We start from the raw sequence: 16260 nt of genomic DNA on the forward strand, positions 1-16260 counted from the left end.
ACATAGGCTATAACTCAAAACATTTATTTCTGTCTCAATTCAGGTTTGGAGACATGGACTTTCATTTACTGGGGGGGGGAATGTTTTCAAATATATTCTCTAACTGGACTGAACTGTTTTCCAGGAGAAACAGCCAGCTGTAATAACATGTCTACATAGCAGTTATATAATTACACATCAGCTGACTCACAAAAAAACAATTTGGAAAGACATCTGTAGTTTACAATGCTACATGAACGTGAAAGTTGAGGTTATTCAGAGTCAAGTTTTCTATCACGTAGAGCAGTGGTTCCCAAACTTTTTCCCCTGCGCACCCCCTTGTACATTTTAATGTGGCTCGTGCACCCCCTAAGCGAATATTTTGGCGTGCTGATGGCCACAAGTATTCAATGCACATCATGCACAGTCGATTTGGGGAATCCTCTTTTCCAATAGTCTAGGAGTTAAACTACACTTCAGATGGACTCTTCCAGCATACAATTCACCATACAATTAAACACTACTTAATGTTCATTAATGCTGGATAAAATCTCACATATCCACCATTGCTCTATTTAACTCGCGCACAACCTTATGGCAGGCCGGCGTGCACCCTCAGAGGTGCACGCACCCCAGTTTGGGAAACCCTGACGTAGAGAGTGAGTGTGGTCTGGGTAAATGGGTCATGTTTACGTGGCCGCAGGCATACAGGGGGGGTTAAAGATTTTGGCAAATATTTTCATGCCTCACAGGATGCTGGCTGCACTACTTGTACTGGTGTGTTTACATTTTAATCAACCAGGCCAACTGGAGACAGTGGTTTGGTAAAAGGTAGCAAGATATTTTTTTAGTTTAAAGAAATAAAACAATGTATGACTGTAGTGTATTAACCATGAAACATACAGAACTTCACATCATATATATAATTTAACATAATTACATATTTTTCCTTGAGTCATTGCTATAGTCTAGAAAAAAAGAAAAAGAAAAATGTGAGGGAGTAAATTAATTAGTAAATTAATGTTTTTGTTGTTATTTTTTGTTTGCTTTAACTTGTTGTTAACCATTTACAGTAAATCCTTCCAGTTAGCCCCAATACAAGACACAAGAGGCATTTAACCATATGCTCATCATCAGCAGAACAACTGATGTGTCAATGTGACCTCCCAGCACATGTAAATGTTTTGAAATCTGATGTCGTTTAATCATTATCATCTTTTTTTCTAAATGGCCACACAAAGGAAATTCCTCATAGCATCAGACATGACTCAGCAGGGGTGATCATTGATCAATGACTTTTTCCTGTTTTGATAAATGTTTTATTTGACTTTCAGGTACGATGCTAGATTAAGCAATTGCAATAGTTGTCTGTTTGATTGTTTTGGTTGAGAATTGCATTTTTTACTTGATAATACTTTATTTATTTTTGCTTAACACATTATCAAGGTCAGTCAGTGAATCTACAGTGTTCAAGGTCACTAAGAGCTCGTTTGGCGCAGTTAAGCACGGCATTTGTTAGATGTTAACTTTTTCCTAGTGTGGTCTAGTTTGGGCAAGGCAAACACTGACGCAGACCTGATCTCAGGCTGACCTCAGGGGCCGCCGGGAGGAGGGGTGTGTGTGTGGAAAGGACAGCACAGGAGAGGGCAACAGCGCCTGCAGCCCTGCCTGGTGCTTCATTTGACTACTACTTATTGTAGATCCTATTATGGTCTTGCAATATGTAGCTGGCTGTGAGGCCTTTTCAAACAAGGTATGCAGCAAGTTCTGCACTGTAGTCTGTGCTGCTTGCTGTGGTCAGTTGGTGTACACAGGGAAGCCGACAGCACTTTTGCTCAACATTTAAACTGGCTAGACAAAACAAGAAGGAAAAAACTAAAAAATATTGCATGTAAATTTCACTTAACCCAGTTGATAGAAAATCCAACGAGGATCACACAGTCTTCAAAGACACTACTGGATTTGATATTTTCAAATAAAAGGGAACGCATATCAAAAACATATAATCTAGTCACTGGGCTATCAGACCATAATCTTACTCTAGTAGCAAGGCAGCTCTCCAAAAAAAGATTCAGGAACAACACACCAGAAGGAAAACAATATATCTCACTCATTCCCAAGTCACAAATGCAGCACCTAGAAACAGACTTTAAGGAAACACATTGGGGTAATGTTGTAAAGGATAAGAATTGTGAACAAGCATGCAATGACCTACTGGATACCATCAAAGGTCTATTATCCAAATACACCAAAAACATTCCTCGCAGACAGAGAAAGCAAACACTGCCCTGGTTTAACAACTTGTTATTAAAACTTATTAAGCAAAGGGATGCAGCCCTGAAAAAATCACTTAAGTCTGGTCTAGTTACGGATCGCCTGTTATACACAGGCCTTAGGAACAAGGCCACATCAGAATTTAGGAAGGCCAGAGCAAACTACTTTCTTGATATTATAAAACAAGCAAAAGGTAACTCAAAGTTATTATGGAGAACTATTGATCAACTCTCAGGAAAAGAACGCAAAGAGACTGTACCCCTTAGTNTTAAAATAAATGACACATTGCAAAATGATAGTCTAATAATTGCAAATAGTTTTAATGATTATTTTATTAACTCTGTTTTAGAATTGGGTGGCAGCACATCAGCTGCTTGTCCGTCAACCAATCTAGACAGATCTCAATTCTGTGTTCAAAATTGTGCAATCTCGGTCTTGGATTTTAATATTATAGATGAAGTAAAAATAAATAAAATTTTATCAACTATATCCACCTCCAAAGCTAAAGACATCTGGGGCATGGACACCTTTCTCCTAAAGAAATTTAAAGATGTCTTAACTACTCCCATAGCTCATATAGTAAACAAGTCCTTGGAGGAAAATTATTTTCCTAATGTACTAAAAACAGCTATAGTGACTCCTATCTTTAAAGCTGGGGACAAACAGGATGTCACTAATTATAGACCCATTAGTATATTGCCGGCCATTTCGAAAATAATAGAAAAAACAGTTGCTGAACAGCTTGTGGAGCATTTAAACACAAAAAAACTCATGCACCCCATGCAGTTTGGTTTTAGAGCCAACCACTCAACCGACACTGCATGCTGCTATTTTATAGAACACATCAAGGCAAATCTTGATAATGGAGGAGTGGTGGGTGCTGTGTTCTTAGACCTTCGCAAGGCTTTTGACACAGTCAATCATCCAGTACTCCTCTCAAAGTTGGCGTGCTTTCAGCTGGCTCCAGGTGTACTAAACTGGATAGAGTCCTATCTATTAAATAGGGCCCAATGTGTTAAGATAAATGATAAAATATCTTCCTTAAAAGCATGCTCTATGGGGGTGCCACAAGGTTCCATATTGGGACCTTTGTTGTTCAGCACTTACATAAATGATCTTCCATCTGTATGTGAGGGTGTGGAGATACTGATGTATGCTGACGACACTGTATTATTTACACACGGCAAAGATCCGGTACAGGTGGCCAGCAAATTGACTCAAACACTAACTAAGGTCTCAATGTGGTTAAAAACCTCCTGTCTCACACTAAATACCAACAAAACTGTCACAATGTATTTTCACAATAGATTTAAACTAAATGTTGTTCCAGACATATATGTTGATGGAACAAAGCTAAATAATGTTGATGAGTTTAAATATTTAGGTGTGACCTTAGATTCTACTCTTATTTTTAAGAAAAACATAAAAAAGCTGGGTAATACTGTAAAGTATAGCATATCAAATTTTAGACATATCCGTAACTCTCTGAGTATTGATGCTGCTGTGACTTATGTCAATGCTATGATCATGTCCCACCTGCATTATTGTTTATCAAGCTGGTCCCAGGCCAACAAGACTGTCTTAAAATCCATTGATTCACTATACAAGCAGGCCCTGAAGGTCCTAGATAGAAGATCTTTTCAGTACCACCATTGTCCTATACTGAGCAAGTATAATATGCTCAGCCTTGAAAACATCATACAATTTTCTGATCTGCGGCTAATCCATAAAATTATTCACAATGCAGCACCCCCACCCCTAAGAACATTTGTTCAACCCTGCTCTGAATTGATGAGCAGAACGTCAAGATCCACCATTAGGGGTGATTGTAGTCTCCCAATCCGACGAACTGCTTTTGCTCAGTCAGCCTTCTCCTTCAGGGCAACTAAAACATGGAATGGTCTACCCAGTAACCTAAAAAGTATTACTGATTATCAGGCCTTCTCAAGGGGTGTGAAAAAATGGATATTAACCAACCAGTCTTGTCAACATTAATCATATGTTTTTTAAAAATATGACTCGCACTGTATGCCATTTTAGTGTGTGTGTGTGTGTGTGTGTGTGTGTGTGTGTGTGTGTGTGTGTGTGTGTGTGTGTGTGTGTGTGTGTGGGTTTGACCTATGGCCTATGGATGTGCTTACTTGTTTATATCTTGTCTATGTTATTGTATTTTAATATTTGTTTTACCTGTCCAGGGACTGCAGATGGAAATTAGCTATATAGCTATAATCTGGCACAAGCCATCTTTTTACTTCTGTAATCAATGTGTATTGTGCATGGTCCCTGTTGAACTAAACTAAATAAACTAAACTAAACTAAACATGTAGGGCAGGGGTTCTTAACCTTTTTTGAAGGAACGCCCCCTTGGCCTTATCGCAAGCCTTCCAACGCCCCCTTGACACCATCATAAGATTGAGAACGCCCCCTTAGGATTAAAAAAATAAATGGACTAATGCCCCCAATGGCAACTAAGCATCGCCCCATCTCAGCTGTATCCTTCTCAACGCGCCCCCTAGTGCTCTCCAACGATCCCTGGGGGGCTGTACCGCCCCGTTCAGGCGTTGTAAGGTATGATGCAGTGATGTTGGGCAAAGCAAAATAAATATATAAAACAAATTAATAGATTAAAAAACACACACAGACATACATTAAAATTATGTATTTCTTTAATGTATTCCCTAATTCTGATTTCCCAAATTGAATTGAAATGTTTTCATGATTGTGAGTATGCATGCTGCCGGCTGCAAATTACAGAAAGCTGTAAAGTTGCCTATAAATTCTGGCCTATAGGGCGGCGGGCCAATACCACACTAACATCCCACTCTGAAATAGCATTGACGCCTTGTTTCCCGTACAGACCAGACTTAATTTTATGACATAATTCAATTGTACATGAGACAGAATAGCAAACCACTGGCAAAATGTGTCCCCTCATGAACTAATTGGTACCATGTAAATGAATTATCAAGCTACGCTGAGGTCTTTGACCTTCAGGTCACCAGAGGCCCCAGGCGACTTACAGGGCAGGAGGCACTGTGCCAGAATCTACTTGACTCTTGGATGTTCAGCTATCCACTAACTACATTATATAATGTCAGAGCAATGACTTGAAATGAGGGCACAGCATAATTAAATAACATTGCTAGTTTCCTTTTAACACATTGTTGTAGTGGTCCACGACAACATTGTGTTACAGTTTTTCTCGATTGGTTTGGCTAATTTCTCAAAACTGAGATGACATTCTCAAAACAACACGGACAAATCTCCAAACCAACTTACAATTTCCCACAACAGAATGGCATTTTTCATTGTTTTTCATCAAATTTCAAATGCTTTGTACATGTCTCAAATGTTTAGTACATCTCGGCAGATGGCCATATACAAGTATCCTACAGTTGACACATTGAGCATACATTTAGCACATTTTCCAAATAAATTGACCTGTCTTATCTAAACGAATTTGACAATTCTCAGTCTAATGGTTGCCCTCTCCAAAACATGTCAGCATGATTTCATTGTGTGAGTCATCATATGCAAAGTAGTCTACACAATTGTCAAAACAGTCAAGGACATAATATTTTAAGATTTTTTTTTACTGTAAACGGTAAATTCATGACAGTGTTCAACAGGCCAGATGGTATTGTAACTTTACTAGTTTGTAGAAAATAATTTTACAACCGTGTATACTAATACATGTATACTAGTATTTCCTCTGTTATTTGGCTAATTTCTTGACATTTTTTCAAACGGCATTCTGTGGAAGGAATTTAGTTTCGACATACGGGTAAACTGTTTTTGGAGTGATATGAGCAAGTGATGAGGATCCATGGCGTTATGCTGAACCATCCAGTTTATTTTGACAGAATGACTAAATGAATGCAAATGAGCCAAACCAATTGAGAAGGATATATGCCATTTTTATGGTACTGACTATTTATGTGGGACAAGGTTTAGTGCTGATGCAAGAATTAGCTGTTTTGGGAGGTATATGACATTTTGCTAGTTATCTGAACTGTTGTGCAGAAGTGTAAGAATGTTTAGCTAAATGACCCAAAATTTATAGAAGTGTCATCTCGGATTCAAGAAATTAGCCAAACCAATCGAGAAAAACTGTAAAAAGAAACTGGTCACTCTACAAAGGAGGTGTGCAATCTGTGGATCTGTTAGAGGTCAAGGGCCACTAAACCCAGAAAAGGGACATGAGTGCCGACAAAGTTGATCTATCTGGCGTGCATGATGTCCATCTTACTGAACACGGTCAGTGCGTCAATTTTCTTGCTTCTGCGACACCTGAAAAGCTTTCGTCGAAATAGAATATAACATAATAGAATAAATAAGTAGGCCAATTGTGCCGCGGTTATAGCCTACGGCAGGTAGTAGCACTGACAGCCCCGGGGGGCAATCGCTATTCCGACATACCGCTATTCCGACATACCGCTATTCCGACAGCCGACATACCGTAAGGTTAGGGTTAGGGTTAGGGTTAGGGTCAGGGTTAGGGTTAGGGTTAGGGTAACTGTATGCACTCTCCCTAAACTTAGTAAAAGCTGAGCAACGTAGCACAAACCAAAGAAATTGCATAACTCGCGCCGGTATTCCGACAATAGACATCAATGTCGGAATAGCGACATGTCGGAATAGCGCCACGTAAACGACAGCCCCTTTAGAACAATCTGGTAGTAGTCCAGTTGACTTGATGGAGGCCATTAGCAACAGTTCAACATCAGCTGGTGATTGTCCTGGATGGTAGGAAAAGGGCTGGAAATGCAGGACTTGACCGACAGTCTGTGAAACAATCTTAGCTATGCTACCAAGGATTAGACCTATCTACAACTGTTAAGAGGTACTTTTTGCACATATTGCATCGCATGCACCACCATTCATTCATTCAGGCACTATGTTCGATATCGTTATTAGGCTATCAGTTAGACCCGACTTTGCTTCAGTGCAAGTTTTTCTCACGTTGTTTTTGAATGCATGGGCCATGATGAAAAGAAACGCAAAGCTTTGGAAATAATGGTGTATGTACGTGTGCGTTGCTTTTTAACGCCAACTTTTGCACAGCTAAAAGCAGTAGGCTACTCAGTAGCCTATGCGGCTTGTACTTAAGTGGCACACACCAATTGGCAGTTGGCACATATGCATTTACTGACCTTTAATATAAAAACAGCTGGTGTCCACTTGCGTGTCACTTTAAAAGTTTGATCTTGTTGCTCGTTATTTCAATTAGCGGCTAACAGCTCTTCCCTCTCTATGCACTTGTGATTGTGGCAATTGGCGGTCAATTCGATGTGACGTAGCACTGAACATCTGGCCCTGGATGTTCAATCAACCCAGTGGTTGGTTCAGAACACATCGCTGTTACCCATCTGATCTGAGTATACTGAAAATATGTGTGAACTAATTAACTGGGTGCTGTGTGCGTGACTAGTAACCAAGCTTCCCATTGTAACTTTAGAACCTCTAGCTGAATATTTCTTTTATGATATTGATATTAATTGAGCTTGTGGGCAATCAGAGATTTAGGCCTGTAGGCATAGGCCTACGGAACTACATGTAATTACAACAACTGAATGACATTACAAGGTTGCAAGCAAGCAACTATGTACTATCATACTACTAGTGCTGTAACTACACCTGTAACAGTAGGCCTAAATATTCTCATACTTTACACAACTCTGCATTTTAAGGGAACATATCCCTTTGTGCGTGCATGAGCTGTAGCCTACATCAAGGGCATGCAACCCACAGGTAGCCTGAAGAGAGGACTCATCCTCATCCAGTTTCCACAGGTTTTCATAGTAATGAAAACAACCACACTTTTCAGATCCAGCAGAGGAAGTTATAACTCTCAAACATGTTAACATTTCTCATTTGTTCAAGAAAGCCACAATAAACAAATGCCTGTGGTTGTGATGACCTCAAACAAACACCAGATTTAAGGATTTATTATAAACTGAACATTCCCAGCTTTAACACTCCGACCATCAACATCAATTCAGTAACTGCTTGTAATTACCACATTATACAGTACACAGAAGACACAATTGTCCTGAAAAAAAAGAAAAAGAAAGTGTTGGATTTTAGCTATTCTACTCCAAACTCCAAACTCACTTAATGCATTAGATAGAATCCGTTGTGTTGCTTTTTAAAATAGAGTCAGAGAAAATGGTGTCTTTTCCTACAAAACGGGTTTTATACTGACATAGTCCTCAGTACTCCATCTTATTCTCCCTGCTCTGGATTGTGCGTCTCACCATTTGGTAACATCCATCTGCATGAGAACCAGGTTGTAGTGTCCTACCCTCAATTAAAACTTTCTTAGTCCATTTCGCCCTTAATGTTAGTGCCAGATCCATGCAAATAGAGGTGTGAGGTTCTGCCTTGCCGCTGAAAAGGCAAACTAATTTTATTAAAATGTGTCGTTTGGGCTCAAACGTGTCTGATTTCACATGAAATAACCTATATATCTTACAAGCAAGGAAAGCACAAGATAATTGCATACATAGAGACATTTGTTGTGAATTCATAAAAACTCACTCCAGTAAACAGTATTGTACACACCAAGGGTGATAAATGCCATTGAGGGTTTGGACATGATGACGTTTAGCAGGGTGGGGCCCCTGAGGGCCCTCTGTGTGTGGGACAGTGATGGCTGTGGATGAGGGGATGATTGTGGTGGCCCAAGATGGGGGGAGAGTGGTAAGGAGATACCCCAAGCATGAGAGGCATGTCCCCCGGGACTTGAACAGTCCAAAATCCCCCAAAGCCCCCTCTGGTATTCACATGATTACAGAGGACAGTCGGGCCCTGCATAACACGGGATAGAGTTACAGGACTCTGTGTGTGTGTGTGTGTGAAGCTGGGGTATGTGCACACACGTGCATGCGTGTGTGGCAGGGGTTCATGAAAGCCTTTTGAAATGCTGGCCCTCTCCCCTGTTGGTACCCTCACAGCCATAAGGCTATGTTATGAGAACTGTCCCCAAAGCACAACCACTCACTCAACCACCGCCCCTCCAAAATGCTTTCTTTGGCCACACCCCTCTCTAAGATGTGATTGGACAATACCCGAGAATAGTCCCCCGGTGCAGCAACGCCCACTGCCTGCCATTGGGCAGGAGATGGAGAGGGGAAGGCATGGTAGCCAGCACCTACCCTCCCCTATTGTCAACACACAATAACACTGCTTTATGTTCTGGAGGAATTTCTAACTTGTGCTTTCTTGAGCAGTGGCTGCCTCCTACTCCGACTTGGTGTGTCAAACTGCTGTCCCTGTGTCAGAGTGAGACCGAGCGAGACAGAGACAGAGACAGAGAGGAGACAGGGCTGGGACTTGGACCAGGGAGACCAGAGAGGCCGGAGACAGGCGTATGCAAACAGGAAAGGAGGGGAAGTCATGCCAAACCTGAGGTATTTAAGGTAAGCAGCAAGCCACATGAGAGGAAACTTGGACTTCAGGCTTCCTGCCCCAGAACAAGAGGGCTTCAGCTTGTGTGTGTGTGTGTGTGCTTGTGTGCGTGTGTGTGTGTGTGTGTGTGTGTGTGTGTGTGTGTGTGTGTTTGTGTGCGTATGTTGTGTTTTTGCAGTGAGCAGTGAAAAGTGAAGTTGATTATTTTTGCACATTTTTTGGTCTCAAGTCGTCTCGTTCTTTTCCATGATGCAATTTCCCTACCAGTGACTGGACTCAGTTGGAAATGTGGTAAAGTAATATGAGAGCAGTCAGACTTAGTCAGGAGCACTCTTTAGAGTTTGGTTGATTTTGAGCCATCAATATTGCATTCATAAACTCATGGACACATAGAAATACACTTATACAAGGACACTGACTGACACACGTGCGCACACATGCGTGCACGCACAGGCACGCACACACGCGCGCACGCACACACGCGCGCACACACACACACACACACACACAGCCATATTTGACTTTGTCTGACATGTAGACTGAGTATTTTGCTGTTACCTGGTTGAGTCCTAAGATCGATCTATCTATCTATCTATCTATCTATCTATCTATCTATCTATCTATCTATCTATCTATCTATCTATCTATCTATCTATCTATCTATCTATCTATCTATCTATCTATCTATCTATCTATCTATCTGTCTGTCTGTCTGTCTGTCTGTCTGTCTGTCTGTCTGTCTGTCTGTCAATCCAAGGCACTAAATTTACATGTTTCATTACCAGTCAAAATGGCCAGTAGATATTATGTAATCTTACTAGCGGAACACACACTCACTTATAGGTCAAAGAGGCTAGTAAATTGGTCTTTTCTACCAGCCAAACTAAAATTTCACCAGGATTTGGCCGATTGGCTGTTGTCAATTTAGCCCTGTATCTATCTATCTATCTATCTATCTATCTATCTATCTATCTATCTATCTATCTATCTATCTATCTATCTATCTATCTATCTATCTATCTATCTATCTATCTATCTATCTATCTATCTATCTATCTATCTTGTAGGTGCATTTTCTGCACTGCAAGCCATTTGGCAGTGTTGCATTCTGTTTCTGGAGGAGAGCGGCCAAATGTTGCTCTAGTAACAGGAGAGCAGCAGCAACATACCTTGCAGCATAACAACACAACTTCACATGCAGCATGGCATGTACCTTGCACACATGCATGACCTACAGTGCAGTACTGCTTTTGGCATATCGCCCAGATGACTGTCAAGTTTAGCTGTTGATGAACAAAGACAGCGGCAGGGAAAGGATAGAGGGAATGGAAACTACTAGAAGAAGAGGGAGAAAGGCAGTGTGTGTGTGTGTGTGTGTGTGTGTGTGTGTGTGTGTGTGTGTGTGTGTGTGTGTGTGTGTGTGTGTGTGTGTGTGTGTGTGTGTGTGTGTGTGTGTGTGTATGCGTGTGTGTGTGTGTATGCGTGTGTGTGTGTGTATGCGTGTGTGTGTGTGTGTGTGTGTGTGTGTGTCGGTGTGCGTGTGTGTCTGTGTGTGTGTTAGAGAGGGGATGGTAGAGCTCTTCTTTCTTGGGGACCCTGGAGGAAGCCTGCGGAGAAACAAGAGTGATGGCAGAGTTGATATACGGCTCTGAATGAGCATGCACAGTGGTCATCCAGTGGTGGAGCCGATGACCAGAGATGCCTCTTAGGGAGAGACAGGGTAGTTAGCATGGAAAACAAGAGTCTGCCTCTCTCTCTGCCTCCCCGTCTCTCCTTCAGTTTCAAACCCAAGCCAGTGGACAGTCAGGAGGGGATTTTATGACGGAGAGAAAGAGAGAGTGTGTGTGAGAGAGAGAGAGAAGGAAATACAAAGTGAGCAAGAGAGTGGTTGGCAGCTGTCCTTAAACCAACTCCAAATTGAGCAGGAATGAGTTTGTGCACTGGAAAAAAACACTTGGTCAAGAGGGCCAAACAGGAAGAATAAAATACCTCTTTCTCACCATGAAGCCAACTGTGTGTTTGTGTGTCTCTATGTACATCTGTCTGCGTATGTATGCCATCTGAGATCGATATAAATATTATGGCTGCGCTGTCTGTGCGCTGAATCACTCACTGAGCGGCTGAGTTCAGCGCCACAGGCATTAAGATGATCTCTTCATGTAGCTTAACATGCCTGTACTTTTCAGAATCCTTGTGGTTAAATCTAACAGAACAATTTGTGCCAATACTGGCATCAAATGTTCCATCATCCCTCTTCTCTTCTCTTCTCTTCTCCTCTCTCGCTTTCCCCCGCTATCCCTCTCACGTTGTCCCTCGCACTTTCCATTTCGCCTGCTTTTTCTTTTTACTCTTCCCTCTCCCTTGCCTTTCTTTTCCTCTTTCTCCAACTGCAAGTTCAAGCTTAAATGAGCCATTCTTTCCCAGAGGTTGCACTGTTTTTAAAGTTTATTTCTGAGAGGGCCAGCAGTTTCTAAATTGTCATGAGTTCAAATTCAATTTGTGGTGGACAAAAGAATGCAATGGCAAGAAATGTATTTAATGAGTGCCATTTTTTTTTTTCAAAGGGCGCAGCAAGTATAGTTGCACGAGAAGAGGCTGAGCTATAATTATGAGGACAGAAGTGAGGACTGTGTTAGAGGGACCAAGCAAAGCTCTGGCTAAACATCCTCTCAGACCCTTTGGCTAGCCGAGGAGAGGGACTGTGGCCAGAAGAAGTGATCTTTTCCTTCCATTGTCTCAGAGCCGTTTGGAGCGGACGCTGCTATTTTAATATTTTCGCTGTTTATCTGATCGATCGAAAGATACACTAGTCAAAGGGGTACTGCTGCATCTCTGGGTGACCCCCATGAGAAAATGTCAGCAGACTGTGGGAAACAGGAATGGTATATAAGGCCTTCTTTAAGACTCCATAACATATGAATAACAACAACTGGCTGAGGAAAAAATATACACACAAAACCCACAAGCCACAAGTGCCCATTTGATGTTGGGAGTTTTGAAAAGCTAGACATCAAAAAATGACCCAGCTTCTGATCTACACTGAGGGGTGGAAGGAAGAAAGACGCTTTGTTTTTAAGCTGTCGCAGATCTTGGGTCATGTATCCAGAGACTAGCTAGCTGCCTTTTGTGTATCCAGGGTTAGTTTTCAGTGTCAGTCATCTTTTTGATGTTATTTTTCTCACATGCCAGCACTATGGACTGTTTAAAAATGGTAGATGTTTTTAAATTAAAATCCTGAGGTATTGAGGAAAGGAAAGGAATGCCAAAATGTTGTCATGAAAACAGTTATATATGAAGAGTTCAGATGCAAAACCCCCTAAGTGCCTTTTCAGAAAATAATCTTAATTCATTTTTATTTAATACAAAGCTATCAAAATTGCATATTTTTACATTTTATTTCTGTAATATAACTATTATCAATGAATGTAAACCAAACCGACAAAGGGGTTTTCTAAAAATATAGAAGTGCAGGTCTTCAGAAATGGAGTTAGGGGTTTTGCATCTGAACTCTTCATATGTTCATCTATGCAGCTACCCATGGGAACCTGGCTGTGTATAACTGTGTGTACGTCTTGTGCTGTCTGTGTGTGTGTGTGTGTGTGTGTGTGTGTGTGTGTGTGTGTGTGTGTGTGTGTGTGTGTGTGTGTGTGTGTGTGTGTGTGTGTGTGTGTGTGCATGCGTGCACGACTGCACACGTGTGCGTGTGTGTGTGTACTTGTGTACTTGTGTGTGTGTGTGTGTGTTGATGTATGGGTATGATTTATATGGATCCTCTCATGTCAGAGAGAGGAACCGCTTCAGGTCCAAACATGGCCCCAGTCCGGAAACGATACAATATGTCCACTCAACACTTCAGGATGAACTGGACACTCTGTTTTGAGTTACATTTCCACCAGGCCATGGCTGTGTGTCGGCTTTCTCAGGAGGTGAAAAATTACTGTAACAGCAGAAGTTTGTGGGTTCAAGGCACATCACGCTCAGTGCGTTTGTAATGACACAGGACACTGAAACTCCCATATTTCATACTCTGCTGCAACAATGAATGTAACCTCCATCTGAAAAAGTATTTCATATCGTATAACCTTGAATTGCATCTGGACACAGAGAGAATATACCTTCATATACAGGAAAACAGATTTCCACTGTGTACTTGTCAGAGAAAATCTGAGATGGAAAAAGAGAAAATATGTGTGCTATATAGGATATGACATTTGCATGCAAATTGCATCTGTTGTACCGTACGTGCTTGCATGATGTTGTTGGTGTGACAGACAGAGACAGAGAGAGTCCAGTTGCTTTTTCTGTTTGCCTGTTTATTGCATAGCTGACATTGTTTGGGTTGTGGCTGCCGCAGCAAGCAGCATGTGGTCAAAGATAGGAAAAGGGAGGCAGAGGAGGGAGACACACAGGAGGAAGAAGAAATACCAAGAGAAACAGAGAATAGAAGAAAAAATACAAGGAAAAACAAAGTACTCTTGAGACAGACGGAATAGTTTTGTGAGAAAAAGAGAGTAAAGGAAAGGTCAGGGGGAAGTTATGAAAATGTTGTGTGTACTGTATGGGAAAAACAGAAGTTGATTACGGCTTGATTATTTTCAGGTTATAAGTACCCTCCAAGGAGCAACTTAACAGACGCCTGGAAAGATGGAAAAACAACCAGGTAATGTGACCATTTGCATTTTCACTTGGCTCATATATTTTCTTATTTACATAAACATTTAAAGTAAAAACTATAGATATTTTACAGTAATATATGCTTGTATACTTTACAATAAATCATACTTCTGATTGACACAGTATTATTTCTCCCATTTAGTGAATGGCGTATCTCCAACTATGAATGGAAATTCAAAAAGACTGCCGTCCTACTCCGTGGAGACACCCTACGGCTTTCACCTAGACTTGGACTTCCTGAAGTATGTGGACGACATCGAGAAGGGGAACACCATCAGGCGGGTCCCGGTGCAGAGGAGAAACAGGCCCGCCAGCGCCAGTGCCTTGGTCCACAACCGCAGCCTCCCCGGCTACGGGCGCTTACACGGCGCCTCTCAGTGGAGCTCCATTGGCTCCCTGTGGCCCAAGTCGCGCACCGTAGACAGCGGCTGCGGCCGGCATCCCAGCACCCCACACAGCAGGGCCCTGACCACTGCTCAGCTGGAGGAGGAGAGGGCTTTCGACGAGCAGCCTCTCGGACTTTACGTGAGACCCAACCTGCTGCGGACCTCCAGCCTTCCCGCGACCGTCCTACAGCGTAAACGCTCAGAGTCCAACGACGATCCGACCAGCCCCGGCGGGTCCAGGGACCACCTGCTGCTGCCCGGGAACGGCTCTTCGGATGACGTATTCAGTGACTCGGGCAGACATGGCATGCACGGCGGGCCTGTGAATTCCGGGATGCTGCTGCGTCTCACGGGCGCTCTGCAGCGGGTGGGCGAGCTGGAGGAGGAGATCCGGGTGATCCCGGAGCTGAAGGCCCAGATCTGCAACCTGCAGGAGGAGCGGGAGAGGCTGCTCATGAGGCTCCACTCTGACCCGCCCACATCATCAACAACACCACCACCGGGCCTGGCGACCAATGGACAACAACAACAACAACCACAGCAGCGGTCTTCCACGGGTATTTCGGCAGAGTGGGGTAACGGGCACAGCTCGGGGCGTGGCTCGAGCACTCTGGAGGAGGAGCAGGAGGAGGACTGGATGAGTCGTGAGCTGAAACGGCTCGAGGAGAAGGTCAACGCCTCGTCCGTGCAGGTGGAGACCGAGGCCTTGCTGTCGTCGGTGCGAGACGGAGGCGGAGGCGGAGGCAGAGGCATGCGAGGCAGCGGGCTCAGTCCGAGGCCAGAGCAGCAGCAGCAGCAGCAGCCTGTGGAGGCGCTGCAGAGGAAGGTGGCCAGCCTGGAGCAGAGGCTCCGGCAGTCACAGACGGAGCTGCAGACGACCAAGACCATGCTGCAGAACCAGGCGACAGAGAGTCGACTGAAGGACGAGAGGATAGAGGAGCTCAGCTGCAGCACACCAGACATCTGGGTGAAGACGGAGATTTCAGAGCAGCAGCAGCAGCAGCAGCAGCCAAAGCAGCAGGAAGGTTGGACAACAAACGGGCATGTTTCTGAAAGCACTTCAAAGGAGTTGAGAGTCGCTGCGGAGGGGGATAGCAGACAGGAGGCAGATGCACCTGCGGATGTGAGCCACCACGTGGGCAGAGTGCGTACCCTCCTTCAGGAGCAGTGGGAGTGTCTTCTGAGCGGGCGTCAGGCAGTGGACGGGGTGCCAGCGGGACAGCACCTCCCCCCTAGAGCCTCCTGCATCCAGGAGGAGCTGATGAGGCTGGTGGACAGCCTTGCATCATACGTGGGCCCAGGGCAGAGGAGTGGCACGGACAGCAAGCTATTAGGTAGGTCCTCCTCATACGGTTTACTCAAAAATACTGAATCAAACCAAGATATCGCAAAACACGCCCATTCAATGCAAAAGCGTGTGCACAAGTTGGGTCTCCCAAGGGGGCGTTGTCCCCTACCTCTTCCTGTCTTTTTGAGGTGTTTGCACAAGACGTGCACTACCGCCATCTACAGCGTTAAGGGAACTTCATTGATTCTC

General features: G+C 43.3%; 1 protein-coding gene across 3 annotated transcripts in view; it reads left to right on the plus strand.

The window, feature by feature from the left end:
• Positions 1-9446: 9446 nt before the first annotated feature.
• The window catches only part of LOC134465799 (KN motif and ankyrin repeat domain-containing protein 2-like), a 12511-nt gene continuing 5697 nt past the window's right edge, over positions 9447-16260 (plus strand). For all 3 annotated transcript variants that reach the window (XM_063219675.1, XM_063219676.1, XM_063219677.1), the window contains exons 1-3: positions 9447-9674; positions 14263-14323; positions 14480-16057. In XM_063219675.1, coding sequence (XP_063075745.1) covers positions 14308-14323; positions 14480-16057 — 1594 coding nt within the window. In that variant the 5' untranslated portion in view covers positions 9447-9674; positions 14263-14307. The remainder of the gene's footprint in view (positions 9675-14262; positions 14324-14479; positions 16058-16260) is intronic.

The sequence above is a fragment of the Engraulis encrasicolus genome, chromosome 16, assembly GCF_034702125.1.
Source record: "Engraulis encrasicolus isolate BLACKSEA-1 chromosome 16, IST_EnEncr_1.0, whole genome shotgun sequence".
Lineage (NCBI taxonomy): Eukaryota > Metazoa > Chordata > Actinopteri > Clupeiformes > Engraulidae > Engraulis > Engraulis encrasicolus.